At 38.5% G+C, this 18,096-nt stretch overlaps 1 protein-coding gene across 3 annotated transcripts in view; it reads right to left on the reverse strand.

Moving 5' to 3' along the window:
* Positions 1 to 1,422: 1,422 nt before the first annotated feature.
* The window catches only part of APOO (apolipoprotein O), a 58,703-nt gene continuing 42,029 nt past the window's right edge, over positions 1,423 to 18,096 (reverse strand). For 2 of the 3 annotated variants that reach the window (XM_036841081.1, XM_036841080.1), the window contains exons 8-10: positions 17,232 to 17,312; positions 5,115 to 5,180; positions 1,434 to 1,679 (exon numbers count right to left, since the gene is read on the reverse strand). In XM_036841081.1, the coding sequence (XP_036696976.1) occupies positions 5,145 to 5,180; positions 17,232 to 17,312 (117 nt within the window). In that variant the 3' untranslated portion in view covers positions 1,434 to 1,679; positions 5,115 to 5,144. Of the gene's footprint in view, positions 1,680 to 5,114; positions 5,181 to 17,231; positions 17,313 to 18,096 lie in introns of all 3 variants that reach the window. The other variant, XM_036841082.1, reaches the window with a different exon arrangement.

Consider the following 18,096-nt stretch of genomic DNA (forward strand, 5'->3'; position numbering starts at 1 on the left):
GCAAAATTTATATTCCCTGCAGTTCAAAGTTCATGGAAGGCACGCAAAAAGTATTAAATAAAAAAAAGGCAGCACTGGATACAAACAGCCATGAAAGGAAAAGATCATAGTATAAAAGCAACTGAGTTGCCCTGGGTGGGAGGTGATTCTCTTGTTATCCTAAATATGGGCCAGATACTACCGGGTGCCAGCTCTGTGAGACCCACCCTCCTTGGAGGAGTTAAGAGATTTTAAGGCGATGTTTCAACACGACTAAAGTGTTAAAAATGGAAGTAATACCTTCCAATTAGGAGACTCTGAAACACCTTTTGATTGATGATCTCCAGAGCACGCTGTGGTGGGGGCCATTCCTTCATCTTCTCTAGATCAACAGTGAGGAAACCTGTGGATTCTCTACTTTCTGGAGGCGACAGAGGAAGCCAAGCCAATGGGAAAAGCCTGAAACAATAAAAGTATATTTATAGTGAGATATTATAATTTAGGCACAGCTTTAATGTATTTGGTTGACTGGTACAGTAACACGAAAGTATTTCAGTATAGCAGGAAATAAAATATTTCTGGGTCACTAGGGGGATTATTCTAGAGACAAACATGCTTCGGCTCATTAATCCAGTAACAATGCTGGCACCATTCCTGTCATCTTGGCTCTGTCAAATGTATTTAACATTAACATGTGCATGTTCCATTTGTGTATCGCTATCTTACCAACTGCTATCAGTTCTGGAAGGTCAACAATTTAGGAATTAAATTGACACTATAAGAATACAAAGATGACTTATAATTTCTAAGCTTGATTGAAATTTGGAAATTCTCAACCCTCTTTCATATAGTTTCCCCAACCATCCTTCCTGGCTGGCTGACAAGTCAAAAGAAACTCCTGCTGTTCCCACCAGCACTGGGAAGACGGAGTTCAATGAGCTGTGCATTTAGAGGCCACAAAGGCAAATACAAGGCCTACACACAGAGAACCAACACACACAACCACATACCATTCCTCCACTGGCAGAGGACAGAGACTACGTCATTAGGCATCTCCCGCTGGCAGTCAAGAACTGGAAGATCTGTACAAGCTGGGAGGCAATGGCACACAATAAGGGGTCACGGTCACTGTTTTCTTTTGTATGTCTTCTCATCAGGGTCAGGCAAACTATTACTTACAAGTTTTGTTCCTTGTGCTGGCAATAGAAGCATCGTCTCTCAGCTCCAGAGCCACTTTTCCCAACTTGACCTTTGGAGACTGCCTGACAGCTGATGCTAAGAAGCAGAGTGAATGGTTTTAACACACACACACACCATGCACACACGCACACACGCATACCCCCCCCACATACATGTACACTCAGAGACACACACAGGGACATCAGATACACTTAAACTGTCACTCAATAAATAATAAGAGAAAAAAAAGCAGAACAACTTTTGTTTTTAACTTAGAATTTTAATTATGTACATAAATAGCAACATGAGAACAAGGAGTTCTAAGGCTTATACATTATCTCTAGGTGAAAGAACTTCAGATTAGTCCACTTGGAGTATGGCATCACCCAAGATAACAAAGAGGCCTAGTATAGTTTCTCCTGAAGAAGAATGCCAATTTACTACATTCAATACTAACTTCTCTGCCATTTTTCTGTAGAAATACTGGTTTACCATATGGAGTTTCCAATGTTTACCTATAACTAAAAGAAAAAGAAAAACATAAATAAACAGTTCCTCCCAAAATAAAAACAGCTCTAAGATTTTGCATTTTGAAAATTCTTTAGGTTTAAGTAATCACATCAAATACTTGTAATACCATTATATGACCATGAGGATCACAATGAGCCAGAGAAAACAGTAATTATTCCCATTTTATAAATGGGTACACTAAAAACCAGAAAGGTTTTGTGTTACATCAATACTACATGCAGATTCTCAGCTAGCTGTGTATCTGAGATAAACAGATGGATGGGTGAATAAATTAAAAATAAACGCTTAAATGGCACAGGACACACTACATCGCTCCCCTTCTGAAAACCAAACAACTACATTTCCATCCACCTGCTGGAGGAGAGCATGATTATATCATTGCTAGTCTGACGCATACCTTTCCTCACATCACCCCATCATTCTTTTCTGGAATGAAACACACATCAAATCCAAAGACACCAAAGACAAACCAATTCTTCTCCAGATTGCCTTTTTCCTAATACGTAATGAATCTACTTAGCAATTAGAGGTTTATAAATATTTTAGAGGCCAGTGACTACTCACTTGATCTTTTAATATAAAACTAAAAATTCTTAAACATCTAAACCACTAACTTACCTTTTCTATCTCTGTTTATTAATCTGTTTTGAACTTCTCTAAGAATTCAATAGATTTACTGCACTGTTAAAAAAAACCTACAAACTGCCAGTAATCTATATTAATAAGGATTCAATAGATCATGGTAGTCCATACTAGGAAATTATGAAGCAGCTAAAGGAGGAATGAGATAGACCTATAAGTACAACAGGGAAAGATGTACACAACATATTAAGTGGAAAAAAAAAGCAAGTTCATTCATTCATTCAACATAACTAAACATAACACTGTCTACAAAGTATTCTTACCAAAAAATTGAACCAAAATCTGATTTAGCCTTCAGATCCAACTATCAGTTTATGGGAAATGCAGAGAGGAGAGGAACCAAGAGATAAACAGAATGACACTAAATGGATGCACTCAGCCACAGCCAGAGCATGGGAAATTTAAAGGACAAATAAGCCCAGTTTTTCAACAAATAAATGATAAGAGAAAAATGAGGGAGAAGGAACTATTACAGTTTAAAAGGGACTTAAAACATCTGAAAATAAAGACAGTTTATATCTTTGTAAAAAAATTAAAAAACAAAAAAATAAAAGGGACTTAAGAGACTCATCAGTCAAATGCAGTGGGCAGATCTTGCTTGGATCCTGACTCAAACAAAATAACTGTAAAAAAGTTATTAATGAGACAATCAGGGAAATCTGCAAACTATCTGAATATTAGATGATATTACGGAATTAGTGTTAATTTCTTTAGGTGTGATAATAAAACTGCAATATGTGCCTGCATGGAGCTTTCAGTGTACTTGCAAAACAGTACAAGGAATATGATCTCATTCTATCAAAAACCCAAAAGCATGTATGGATGCGTGTGTGTGTGCATGTGTGTGTGTGTGTGTGTGTGTGTGTCTGTGTGTGTATGTGTATGTTACACATAAAGAAAAAAGTCTGGAATGATGTACCAAACTATCAACAGAAATTACCTCTGGGAAAGGAATGGAGGACAAGACAAGCTTTAAAAATATTTATCTAAAAAAAATTCTTTACAACAAATATGCATCGCTTTTATAATCAAAAATTACATCTCCAATAAAGAGCTAACAAAAATTAAAAATGAAATCAAGGCTGTGTATATAGTAAGCTGAACTCTGGCCCAGAATAGTTTTGAAAGAATGAAGTGGATATGTACATAGTTTTCCTTTATTCTGTGGCTCGTTGCCCCTGTAAAGAAATATAACCATATTCAGTGTAAAGTCTCTGAAGGACACGTGTGACTTCCTGGCTGCTTACCCACCAGTCGCCTTTCTAACAGCATATCTGATGCACATCGGTTCCCACTTTCCAGAGATGCCAGTTCTAGGGTAGGGCTTACGCCGCTGCTTTTTAACAAGCTTCCCAGGTAACTTGTATAACAAAATTTGAGAAATGCTGATTTGGGGTTACTATATGAAAGGCTGTGATGTGAAAGAGGATCTGGATTTATTTTCTGTGACTGCTAAGGCAAGATCAGACCACTGTGTAGGAGTTACAAGGAGACATATTTTTGCTTAGTATAAGAAACAGCTCCCTAAAAATTAGGACTGCCCAAAGATGGCTGTCCTGTGGGGTGCTTTTCCTATCAGTGGAGGTGAAAAGTGGGAACACACAGGGCTACAGAGAATTTACGCTTGAGGCTGGGGGTTGGGCCAGATGATCCTTTTCAAATTCTAAGATTATATGACTCTCTAGGTCTCTGAAAACACGGAGACAACTTGAGAAAGAAAACCTCAAACCCAGAGCTTTCATGAGTTTTAAATAGTAGCCATGACTTATGATAAATGTGACACTGATTTTTTAAACAAATTCCTATTATAAAGAAAATGCATATTCATTGCAAAAAATTTAAAAATACATAAAGTTACATAGAAGAAAAAATATAAAAATCATCCATAATCCTACCATCCGAAGATACATACTTAAATTTTTTGTTGTGTTTCCTGGTCATTATCCTCTCTAAATATGTATCACACTAGCTTTTTTTTTTTTAATTTAATAATTGTGCATATGTTCCCAGGCAATTAAATATTATTGAAACATAATAACATTCCTCTTTATGGACATACCATAATTAAACCATTTTCCTGTAGCTGAATATTCAGATTGTTTCCAAATTCAATATAATCTAATTACCATGAAATCATAAGTGCTATTATATAATTTTTAATATATACACAAAATAATATTAACATAACTAGTGTTTTCTACTTAGCAAGTACTCAATGGGTAAATATTGAACATATGAATGAAAACAAATGGTGAATTGAGTATACGACCAGAAGAAATCACACTGATTGACTTTATCAGATACCATCCTAAATTTCTCTAGACTCAAGTTACTCAAATCTGCAGAGAAAGATGACACCTATGAATTCCCTATGTCACTTACTCTATATAATCTTGAGCTTCTCTACAATAGTCATGCATTCAGCAAATGTTTATTCAATGATTATTAGATGAATACAACTGTGCGTACTATAGTGAAATGCTGTCTGAAAAAAAAAAATAAGCCTAAGAAATAATTGTTTGAAATAGGTTTATAGACAAATCCCAAATGTCGAGTTCTAGCTTGTCTAAAAAACCCAGGTACTTCTCAGGAACAAACACAATTAAAAACTCATAGCACTTAAGCCCAGAAATTAAAGATGGAATGAAATATCATCCTGACCCTTATGTGTCCACACGAAGTTGAAATGGCTACAATTAATCAAATTAAATTAATTAAAGACAAGCCATTTCAATTGGTGCTAATAATGCTAAAAATAACCACAGAGTTTTCTTGTTCTTTACCTGATTAAAATGGGCAGAGCATGGAGTATTCTACTTATTTCCGGGTGAATTCTTCACATTTTCCGACTTGTAAAACATAAAGTAAGAATATTAATGCAGTTTGAAAAGAAATAGTAAAACTTCTAAAGAAATAGTAGACTATCTCAAAGTGCACATCTTCACTATGTGACTGAATATTATCTGATGCAAAGTGACCCATGTCTCGGTAAACTGAAGGAATTACTAGGGCTCCCTGAGGGCCCTGCTGTAAAAAGTGACTCAGGCACAGAGAGCAGGAAATAAAGCTCCATTAATCCTCACTACACAGATTCGGCCAACAGCTGATTTGATAAAAAATCCAATCAATAGTGAAAAGATTTCTTTACTACTTCATGCCACTGTAATTGTTAAAGAAGGTTACTGAATCACTTTGCTGTACACCTGAAACTAACACAACACTGTAAATCAACTATACTCCAATTAAAAAAAAAAGAATAATCATCATGATCTGAAACTAAAAAAAAAAAAAGGTTTTACACCTATGGGACGGTTTCCGGTGGGTACTCCACTCCGTATATCATCCACCATAGGGGCCAAATCACATAACATGTTTACTCTGAAAGAGGTTATAACCAGACCGCACCCATTCCGCCTGGCCACCATCTGGGAACATATAATTAGGTCACGTCATCAATGAGAAGTAAGGTAGGAAAGGTTCTAGTGGGAAAAGTTCACGTGCTAAATGTTTAAGGCCTTACTTTCTTTCCCAGATGTTTTTAAGACTTTAATTCTGAAAACACGTTAATAAGACCAGATGTACGTCAAGGATCTGAGCTCTCATGAGATGGCAATCTGAAAAACACTAGGCTGTAGTTGGGTGGGCAATAGGGCTGTGATTCTGTGATCTAGACTTGGTGCAGGTTCTGCCGGTGGCCTTCTCTCAGAGTTATCCACGGGTGAAGGAGGGGGAAATGTGAGAAAGCAGGACCACATGCCTAACCCTGTAATTTCAGAGCATGGTTTCTAGGCAACTTCAGGCTTACTGAAGTGGTTGAGAACCTGTCTCTAAGCATAGTGATCATACATCTTGGCTTGCCCAAGTTATACATACTGGTTTATACCTATTGTCCCAGCATAATTAATAGTGCCCCCTTTCACTCTCAAGAGTATCCTGGTTTGGATGATAAATTATATGGTCACCCTATCTACAGACCACATTCACTTGATGATGGAGTTCTGGGGAAAAAGGCCATACGTATTGCTTGGTGGATCATCATACAATATCCAGGTCTACTTGTTGCTCTGAACAGAGCTCTACAGGACTCAGCGCCTATGCCTTACGCTATTCCTTGAGAGCCACTTTCACACACACACACACACACACACACACACACACACACACACACACAGAGGCCTTCTTGCTGTTGCTCTTCCAACTTGCCAAGCTCTTTCCTGGGATAAAACCTTTGCAAAATAAATCCCTTGACCTAGACTGGTCCATCCCAATTTTGGCCTGGCTAAATGCTATTCATCCTTTAGATCAAGGCTTTCCTCTGTCCTCCGCCCTTCGATTCAGATAAGAACCTTTTATTCACATTGATAGCACCCATGCACTTCCTGATTTGTGTAATTCTTTCATTCATGTTTGAATCCTTCACAAATATATATAAGTTTCATGAGGGCACAATACTCCTAGAACCTCCTAGCACACAGTATTCAAACATTCGTTGAATAAACAAATGAAATGAGGTAGAACCTAGAGACCTGATGAGTGTTTAAAAAAAAGTTTGGGTATTAATGAAGAAGAGATAAAAAGAGGCTTATGAAGGCAAGTGAGATAACCATGTCCAACAACTGGGTCTGTCATAAAAACCATGTGGTTCCCTACTTAGTTAAATGTATTTTAGGTCTGAATTACCTTAACATAATGCTTGCCAAATACTTCTAGTGATATTCTTATATATTCTACTACCTATATTTGCCAGCAACTCAATCTCAAAAATATAAGATAAGATATATTATCTTAGAATAAGATAAGAATATAAGATGCTAAATTCATAAGCTTCTTTTATCCTTTGGACATTAAGAAAATGAGCACATAAAAACATTCTTCTGGTTGAAGAAAACAACTCTGTTGCTAGGAAATTTTTCTTGTTTGATTACATATCACTTATAGTATAACAAAACATGACAGTCAAATATCTCACTAGTGAAGTACTGAACCTATCCACCCTATTACAAATCAGATCTCTCTTGGCAGAAACCATCATCATCTCAGCAAAAACAACATTATGACTTCAAAAGACAGTTTGTGACTTAGCACAAGCCAGAAATTAAATTTTTTTGCATTTTCGGACAGTTTTATTTAAAATATTTTACAATGCAACCATTCTCCTTATAATCTAATTTCAATACATATTGGGTTTCATCATTTTTTAAAAGTGATTGATACATTTTATTTAACCCAACACATCTAAAATACTATTATTTCAACATGTAATCAATATAACATCAATCAACATTAAAATTATGAGATAGTTTACAATCTTTTTATCTGTACCATGTCTTCTAAATTTGGTGTGAATTTGCGCTTACAGCATACCTCAGTTCAGATTAGCTACACTTCATGTAGTCAACATCTGGTGCCTGCCATATTGGATTGCAAAGGGCTAGAGGAATAAGCTAAACAGCACTGCACTGTGATGGTTAATTTTATGTGTCAACTTGGCTAAGCTACAGTAGAAATTTTATTTTCTTACCATGTCCATGAACATGAATAATAATTTCTATTAGCAAAATTGAAACATTTGTTTTAATCAAAATATTTATTTCTAATTAGTATGCACTGCCATATGAAGGGGGATTTCCAGCCAAACTTTTGAGGTACAGGAATCCACTTGAAATGTCTGATCCCCTCACCAGTTGAATTATTTTGATCAATTACTTAACTCCTCCAAAATGCAGTTTCCTCGTTTATAACATGGAGATAGTAATAGAACCTGCCTCACAGACTCTTCCTGAGCATACAGTTAGCACCCAGGGCCAAGCTCACAGCAAGTGCTCAATAAAAATGACCTATCCCAAAAGAAATGAAATTGAGTTATATGTAGTGACGTGGATGGACCTAGAGACTGTCATACAGAGTGAAGTAAGTCAGAAAGAGAAAAAATAAATACCGTATGCTAACACATATATATGGAATCTAAAAAAAAAATGGTTCTAATGAACCTAGGGGCAGGACAGGAATAAAGATGCAGACATAGAGAATGGACTTGAGGACACGGGGAGGGGGAAGGGTAAGCTGGGACGAAGTGAGAGGGTGGCATGGACTTATATATACTACCAAATGTAACATAGATAGCTAGTGGGAAGCAGCTGCATAGCACAGGGAGATCAGCTCGGTGCTTTGTGACCACCTAGAGGAGTGGGATAGGGAGGGTGGGAGGGAGACGCAAGAGGGAGGAGATATGAGGATATATGTATATGTATAGTTGATTCACTTTGTTATAAAGCAGAAACTAACACACCATTGTAAAGCAATTATACTCCAATAAAGATGCTAAAAAAAAACTACCTATCCTATGTGGTAGGCCACTTAAGTTTTTTGATGAGGAAATAAAAGGTAAACATAAATGACCTGTTAAAGACCCCAGTGAAATTCCAGTTCACTGGATGTGGTAGGCAGAATAACGGCCCCCTCAAAGATGTTTGCACCTTAATCCTGGAACCTGTGACTGTGCTACCGTACATGGCAAAGGAGAATTACGGTGGCATTGGAGTTAAGGTTGCTAACCAGCTGACCTTACAATAGGGAGATTATCTTGGATTATCTGGGTGGGCCCAATCGAATCACATGGGTTCCTATAGTCTAAGAGGACGGAAGACAGGGTCAAAGAAATGGGACATGAAAAGGACTCATCTGCAGCAGCTGGCTTTGAAGACGAAGGAAGAGGGCTGGGAGTCAAGGAATGCTGCAGCCTCTAGAAGCTGGGAACTACCCTCACTGACAGCTAGCAAAGCAGACCTTGGTCCTATAACTGCCAAGAAACTAAATTCTGTCAACAACCTCAATGAGCAGGAAGCGGATTCTCCCCTGGTACCTCCAGAAAGGAACGCAGCCCTGCTGACACCTTGATTTAGCACCGGACTCCTGACCTACAGAGTCTAAGATAATAAATTTGTATTACTTTCAGCCAGTAAATTTGTGGTCATTTGTTATGGCTGCAATAGGAAACTAAAACAGATAGGAGGACTTTTGACTAAGGAGTATAATAAGCCCTAGGGCTCCATTTTCCATCAGGAAATGCTACCTTTTCCTATGCAGATGTCACATGACATTTATCATAGCTACCATTTCTAAAGTCTGTCCATTTTCTCAGCTTCTCACATGGATAAACTCAATCCTTGAAACAGCCCCATGAGGTACTACCCCCATTTCCCAAGAGCACCAGAGCAATTTCCCAAGGTTTCAAGGCTTGTTAGAGGTGGGGGTGGGGTGGGAGTGGGGGAAGAGCCCGGTGCACCCACTCTGGAGTCCACTCTCTTGGCCACCAGGCCATGCTGCATCCTGCCTTGTCTACCTTTCCTCATACCAAAAGTGTATGTCTTTCGAAAAAGGAGACATTTTTTTTCAAGATTTCTTACTTTTTATTTTGCTAAGTAATGATGTTTAAAAAAAAAGAAAGGGACTTCCCTGGTGGCGCAGTGGTTAGGAATCTGCCTGCCAATGCAGGGGACACGGGTTCAATCCCTGGTCCAGGAAGATCTCACATGCCGTGGAGCAACTAAGCCCGTGCGCCACAACTACTGAGCCTGCGCTCCAGAGCCCACGAGCCACAAATACTGAGCCTGTGTGCCACAACTACTGAAGCCCAGGCGCCTAGAGCCCGTGCTCTGCAATAAGAGAAGCCACCGCAATGAGAAGCCCCTGCACCGCAACGAAGAGTAGCCCCTGCTCGCCACAACTAGAGAAAGCCCATGCACAGCAATGAAGACCCAACGCAGCCAAGAAAAAAAAAAAGAAAAATCATTGCCTAGTACCTTTATTTCTTAGAATTTTAAACAGCAAAAACTAGAAAGGGCACAAATTCAGAACAAATTTAGCTTTATGGAAAACCCACCACATTGTCCTTTTTATTTTATTGTGGTAAGAACACTTAACATGAGATCTGCCCTCCTGACAAATTTTTAAGTGTACAATACAGTAATGTTAACTACAGGCACTATATTGTACAGCAGGTCTCTAGAATGTATTCATCTTGCATAACTGAAACTTTATACCCATTGATTAGCAACTCCCCATTTTCCCCTCCCCCCAGCCCCTGGCAACCACCACTCTACTCTCTGCTTCTATAAATTTGACTATTTTAGATACTTCATTTAAGTGGAATCATACAGTATTTCTCCTTCTGTGACTGCCTTATTTCAAAGATGATCATTTTAAAATCACGTAACTTACAGCAAAACTTGAGTGTGTTTAGAAAGCTACGGAATTTCGAATGGAGAAAAAGGAAGCGGGACACATTTACTCCAGATGATGGCTGCTGCTTCCCTTTCATTTTCCTGCTGAGCCAGCAAAGGCTCGAATACAACTATTAAAAGCTCAGCTTTAGAAGTTCTGCTCAGTTTTCATGTTAGTAACAGGTTTATATTTCTTTTATATTTTCCTTACCTTCAAAGAATTATTAAGATTTTTTTTAGTTACTGTTGGTTTTTAACAGTCATTCTACAATTCTTTGATAGTAACTTGTCACATTTTTTTAAAATCTAGTGAAAATTAAACATGACTTTTACTGAAACACACTGCTGTGCTTGGCTAATGTAGAAGACAACTCCAAAAGAGCTATCTGTGACCCTGGGGCCTGACACCCACAAATAGCCTCCATCTCTGAAACTCAGGCTTTGAGCTGGGACTATTCTGAAAGGGTTTCAGATTAGCAATGGACAATCAATAGTTTCATGCTTTTATTAAACACCTAGAGTCAAAGAGTGAAAACTGTAATGGAAAAGATCTATGAATCAACTACATTAAGTACTTCTGATCATCAAAAGACACCAAAACTGAAGAGACAAGCCTAAAACTGGGAGAAGACATCCGCAAACATGTGACCAAAAATATTAGTATCTAGGAAAAAATAAAGAACTCTTATAAATCATTAAGAAAGGAACTAATGACCCACATAAAAAATGGCCAAAAGACATGAACAGGCATTTCAAGAAGAAACCAATAAACATGTGAAAAGATGCTCAACCTCATTAGTAATCAAAGGAACATACAATAAAACAACAATGAGAGATTCTGAGACTATTTTGACATGCCAGACAGCGAGGAAACTATTGCAGTCCTTGCGTCATGTCAAAAGGACGCAGAGCCAACTTCTACTAGCCAAAATGGAACAATCTGAACTCCAACAAGGATAAGAAATACAAAGCATTCAAACCCAAATATATTTAAGTCTACAAATTCAAAATGATTCTAAAAAAAACCCCACTAATTGGTGACCTTCTGAGGATGAGAGGGAACCAATTTATTATTTTGAAAACCAGATAAATAAGAGCAAAAATTGAGCATTTATCCTATCTTTCCTATAACTGAGTAACTAAATAGTATATGAGGGGAAGTAGTTCCTTATTAAAGTGTTCTAGCTATTATGTGAAAATGAAATGACAGAAGTAGAATATCACCATTTTCCAACTCCCAGTGAATCAGTAGGTCTAGGCATTGAGCCTCAACAGCCACTAACGCCAAAATGGTAAACTGAAGCAAAAACTTAGATGCCTACATAGAACTATAGCCTTGCCAATAGGATCAAACACGAACTTGATTAGGCAGCCTCTGGATCCAGTGGCCAATCTACAGGAAACGTAGAGAAGAAAGGAACACGTTCAACTGCACCGTAAGCGTGCAATGCGCAAAACCCAAACTGTTGGAAACTCTACAGGTCCGACACGCCAGGTTCCTTCAACAGATACAGTGTAAGGAAAATAAGAGGATGGAAGGGGAACCTGTAGATTAAAAGTGACTTAAAAGGGAAAAAAAGACTTAAAAGGAATATCAAGTCAGAAATAATCATGGGCAAGACTAAAGTGACAGGGATAAAGACTTAGGTGATAAAGCCATTAAGAAAAACAGGGAAGTTACTTCCTACTATGGAAGTCAGGATAGTAGGTAGTTTTGGATGGAAAGAGAGGAATGTGATTGGGGTGAGCTACATGGAAGGGCTTCTGGGGAGGCTGGCAAAATTCCGGGTGTTTGTCCTAGATGATGGTTACAAGGGTGTGTGCCTTATAAGAATTCACTCAGGTATAAAAAACTCAATTTAAAAATTGTTGAAGGAAAGCACATTATTGTGGCAACTGAAGAAATCTGACTATGGACTGTATATTAGATAATGATTATGGAAACAATGAAATGTCAACTTTCCTGAGCATGATAATGGTATTGTGATTATATCAGTAAATGACCATGCTCTTTAGAAATATATGCTGAATTAGATATGGGTAGAAAGCGCAATATCTACAACTAACTCCTAAATGGTTCAGAAAAATAAAATACACATGTCTGTGAGCACCCAAGCATGTGTAAAAAGACAAAGCAAATGTAGCAAAACGTTAATTGGTGAATCTAAGTGAGGGGTATATTCATTATACTATTCCTGCAACTGTTCTGTAGTTTTGAAATGGTTTTTCAAAATAAAAATTGGGGAACAGGGGCTTCCCTGGTGGCACAGTGGTTGAGAATCTGCCTGCCAATGCAGGGGACGCGGGTTTGAGCCCTGGTCTGGGAAGATCCCACATGCCGCGGAGCAACTGGGCCCGTGAGCCACAACTACTGAGCCTGCGTGTCTGGAGCCCGTGCTCTGCAACAAGAGAGGCCGCGACAATGAGAGGCCCGTGCACCGCGATGAAGAGTGGCCCCCACTCGCTGCAACTAGAGAAAGCCCTCGCACAGAAACGAAGACCCAACACAGCCAAAAATAAATAAATAAATTTACAAAAAAGAAAAAAAATTGGGGAACAAAGTAAAGACACACACACGCACACACACACACACACACACAAACACACAAACACACCCCACAGTGAAAAACTATTTTAAAGGCACCAGACTGGCAAAAATGGAAAACTTGTCATCTAGTAAAATTGATGTGCAGACCCTATGAACTAGGAATCTTGGCCTAGAAAAACTCTTTTTTAAATTAAATTAAATTTAATTTAATTTTTGGCTGTGTTGGGTCTTCGTTGCTGAGCGCGGGATTTCTCTAGTCATGGCAAGCAGGGGCTACTCTTCGTTGCAGTGCGCGGGCTTCTCATTGCGGTGGCTTCTCTTGTTGTGGAGCATGGGCTCTAGGCGCGCAGGCTCCAGTAGTTGCAGCATGTGGGCTCAGTAGTTGTGGCTCGTGGGCTCTAGAATGCAGGCTCAGTAGTTGTGGTGCACGGGCTTAGTTGCTCCGCAGCATGTGGGATCTTCCCAGACCAGGGATCGAACCCGTGTCCCCTGCGTTGGCAGGTGGATTCTTAACCACTGTGCCACCAGGGAAGTCCCTGGCCTAAAAAACTCTTAATAAACCATGACACATACAAAAATATGCTCAAAGCTGTGTGTGCAACAACAATATACTGAAAGCCATCTAGCTAGCCATCAACATGGGTATTTTCCCACAAAGAAATATTCCATAGCAGTGTAAATTAATAAATTACGGGCACACAACCCATAAACATAATGTTTAGGGAACAAAACAACTTGCAAAATAACACATATAGTAAGACTCCATCTAAACTATATATTTATTTACATGTATATTTGATAGTTATTTATTTTATAAAGGCAAAAAACAGGCAAGCTCAACTACAGTGTTTTAGAATAAATACGTTATGTGGTTCAACTAAAAGAAAAAGTTTAAAGAAAAACAATGGAATGAAAAGCACAAAATTCTGGATAGTGGTTCTCTCTGGGGAGATGGAAGGGCCCAGGAAGAACTTGGAAGACATTGGTAATTTCCTATTTTTAAAGATGGATGGTTTGTTGGTATATGTATGGTCATTATATTGTTGGATTTTAAACTGTAAATATACATATATATGCAGTTATTTTATATTATATATGTTGTATTTTATGACATATTTTATATGTTCTTTTATCTCAAAAAAAGAAAAAAAAAACCTAGACCCATTATGATGACAATATTTCTGGATACACCCATCTTTGCTTCACAGTTCTGACAAAGAATTCATTTTAGCTGAAGCAGATAAATTCCTCTTCACTGACCAATGACAGGACTGAAAGACCACCTCATCCAAACTTCGTTGATAGAAGACTCAGTGCAAACATTTAGAATTAATTCCTAAAAGGGAAAAGGGATATGGCAGAGCAAACAATGCCACAGACTGAGGGTTTCTGAGAGTAATACAGCTCCATGGGAAATAATATAATTGACAACTGAACCATCATTCATACCACTTAAAATTTCAGGGCCCCATTATTTGATAGTGAAATGCCATTGTCTTTTATTGATTTCCCTGCCCCCCACTTGTTGGACTTTGTGGGTTTCAGTATTTTTTGTTTGTTTGTTTTTGCTTTATTAACGAGAGCAAAGACTTAAGCTACCCTGGAACAGGAATCTTTTGGGGCCCGGGAACTCTTTGAAGGGAACTGAAGAACACCTCATGGAGGAGATATTTGTTTGTTTCTTAGCGTGTTTGGAAATTGGTTTTCAAGTTAGGCTTCAATTACCAGTCTCAATTAGGTGCAATCTGATTCATAATTGTTTGTACTATAATAATGTAACAGATGTACCTACTTTTGGTTGTAAATAGTCAAAGAAATTTGTGGCATGCAGGGATCTAGTTCCCCTGCATTGGAAGCACAGAGCCTTAACCACTGGACCACCAGGGAAGTCCCTCAGGGCCCCATTTTAAACACAATGTCCACAAATTTCTTTGACTATTTACAACCAAAAGTATGTACATATCAAATAATTCCCAAAATCTAACTATATCAAATCTTGAATTAATAAGGCCTTCTGATATTTTTCATTTAAAACTTGTGCTAGGGCTTCCCTGGTGGCGCAGTGGTTGAGAATCTGCCTGCCAATGCAGGGGACATGGGTTCGAGCCCTGGTCTGGGAAGATCCCACATGCCGCGGAGCTACTAGGCCTGTGAGGCACAACTACTGAGCCTGCGCGTCTGGAGCCTGTGCTCCGCAACAAGAGAGGCCGCGATAGTGAGAGGCCCGCGCACCGCGATGAAGAGTGGCCCCCTCTCGCCGCAACTAGAGAAAGCCCTCGCACAGAAACGAAGACCCAACACAGCCAAAAATAAATAAATAAATTAATTAATTAATTTAAAAAAACACAAAAACTTGTGCTAAATGTTTAAGTAGTCAACATCCATTTTATTATCTTCTATTCACAACAGATAGCTGTCAGGACAACTGTGCTTTGAGAGTAAATGAATGGAAGAACACTAAGCTCTCAGTGACGCTCAAGAGCATAGAAAGAAGACCAGAGGAGACATGCAGACCAACCCCAGGCTAATTAGGCATCTTTACTATCTCACTCCCCAAAGACTTGCATGTAAATACGAGTAGCTGTAATAGGCAATGTTTTCAAATTACCATAAAATGCTGTTCTGCTTAGCTTGCATTCCAACCACAGTCCCATTGGTGTGCACGTGTCTGCCTAACACCACAGTGAGCGCTCAGAGGCTCCCAGGGGATCCCCCCCACCATAGCTTTCATGTGCCTCGGTTCTGCACTGACACCACAGTGAGCACTCAGAGCTGAGGAGGAGTTTCATTTTCCACATTTCTTTCTAAGGCTGTGTATAGCTTTCCTGACATTCTGTTTCCTTTCCCATATTAAACTCAGTGTGGACTTAAGGAATTTTTTAAACAGGAAAGAAAGCTTCCAAAGAAAATGTCAGAGAAATGAAAATAAAACTATGAGCGTTTATTCTTTAAAAGGGATTGCCAAAGGGCACTTGATATTAATACAGAACTTCCTACTCAAGAGCTAGTATAAACAGGCTCAACAGAGACTAATTCATTTACAAATCACCAGTACAATAATTAGTCTTACGATTTCACTGGAAGATTATTTATGTAACTAATGAGGAGGGCTTATAATTTATTCCGTAATGTTACTTCCAAATTCCAGTTCGAAATCCTGGGTTTTGAGATAGGTATGTATGTATGTATCTATTTATCTATCTAGCTATTTATTTATGGGCCATGCCGCATAGCATGCGGGATCTTAGTTCCCCGACCAGGGATCGAACCCATGCCCCCTGCAGTGGAAGCTCGGAGCCTAACCACTGGACCACCAGGGAAGTCCCTAGGTATTTATATTTTTAAAAAGGGTATTCTGATTTGAGATGACAGGAGTCAAAAGTATTCTATGATACAGAAGGTATGTTAATAATAAGAACCCTAATTCTTCCTTATCGAGCTGTGCCTCTGAGTGCTTGGAGGAGACATGATGCCTTGTTCTATATTCACTAATCCTTATCAGAGGAAAGAGAGAATGTCCCAGCAAACATAGGCAACATTTAATCAGCTAAGTGGCTGTGAGAAGAGACAAAAAAATGACCTGTCCTTATAATTCCACAACCTTTTCCCCTCTGCTGTTCGCCCACCAATCAGCACAGTGGCCTGTAACTGGTGCCTGGTCCTGTATATGCCCTTAACTGGGCCCATAGGCTAGGGGATGAACAGTTACAGTACTGATAAAGTGAAGAATGAAGCCTATGATGAATGAAATAGCAAGAGGAGGAGTCTCGGTTATTTGTCTTTTGCTGGGAGCATAGCATGTTCCCTTTGAATCTAGTTTTGAAAAAACTTTCAGATAATATGCAACACTTTGAGCCAACTGTAAATACAATACAGTGGAAATTATGGTCTAAGACTGGGGTGGAATGTATTTTATGGTCCCCACTTATTCAGCCCTGCTGAAAATAATCAAATGCACAGAGGTTCTATTGCTCCTCCAATAAAGGCCACCAGAGAATCTGAGCTAGAAGCATAAGGAAATACAAACAGAAAAAGCAAGAGCAAGCAACAGGGCATCAAGAATTTTATAAAACCCGAGAGAAACCACATATTTAAACCAAAAGGAAGATAATGAAAAAGATCTTTCTCACCTTTTGAATATTCTCCTTCCACAAATCTTCAACGACTATGTATCCTCGTAAACCCCAGTCATATAATTTCTCCCCACTGACCTTGAAACAAAATATAAAAGATCCATTGCTATTCCATACATGAAGTGGTAAGGAAGAGAATTTTCTGTTTTCTTTTGTCCTGTTTCCAAAAGAACTGTATTTAAGCATACGACAAACACAGGAATCTTGGGACATACACATTAAAACTGTGCAATGTAAGCAAATAAAAGATAGTAAGAATGATAGCATAAAAAGAAAAAATAGCTTGCCCGTGTATAGTTACTGTTTAAAATAATTTGCCATAAATTATAGGTGTATATTTCAAACTTTCACAATTTCAAGGAAAAAAAAATGTGGATCATTGCTGATATGGGAAATGCCTGAAGATCAGACAAGAAGGAAGGCTACTACCTATCACATCTAGCACGTAACAGCCAAACAAGTCTGAAAATCAAGCTTAAAATCAATCATTCATTTTAGGGGCTACGTAAAAAAATAGGTGAGCTCAGTAAAGATGCTCTCAGTCTTCCCAGATCCCTCAAAACATAAAGTCTTTGAGTTTCTACAGCGATTTTGCCTCCTGTTTCAAAATCCTTTCTACAACATCCTGAGAGGTAGGCCCCAGGGTCAGAGAATATTTTGGGGTCAGTGAGCTCACTACCTTAAAATGCACTTGTCCAACTTTGGCCTGCTGGCTTTAATTGTTGGAAACTTTTTTTTTAAGTATTGAGCTTTCTTAAAAAAATGCTTCCAATAATTTGCATTCGTTGGTCCTACTTATGACCATATTGATTATTCTTCTAAATGACAGTACTTCAATTTTCTGAAAGCAGTTATTATTCTC

This window comes from Balaenoptera musculus, chromosome X (assembly GCF_009873245.2).
Source record: "Balaenoptera musculus isolate JJ_BM4_2016_0621 chromosome X, mBalMus1.pri.v3, whole genome shotgun sequence".
NCBI classification, from domain to species: Eukaryota; Metazoa; Chordata; class Mammalia; order Artiodactyla; family Balaenopteridae; genus Balaenoptera; species Balaenoptera musculus.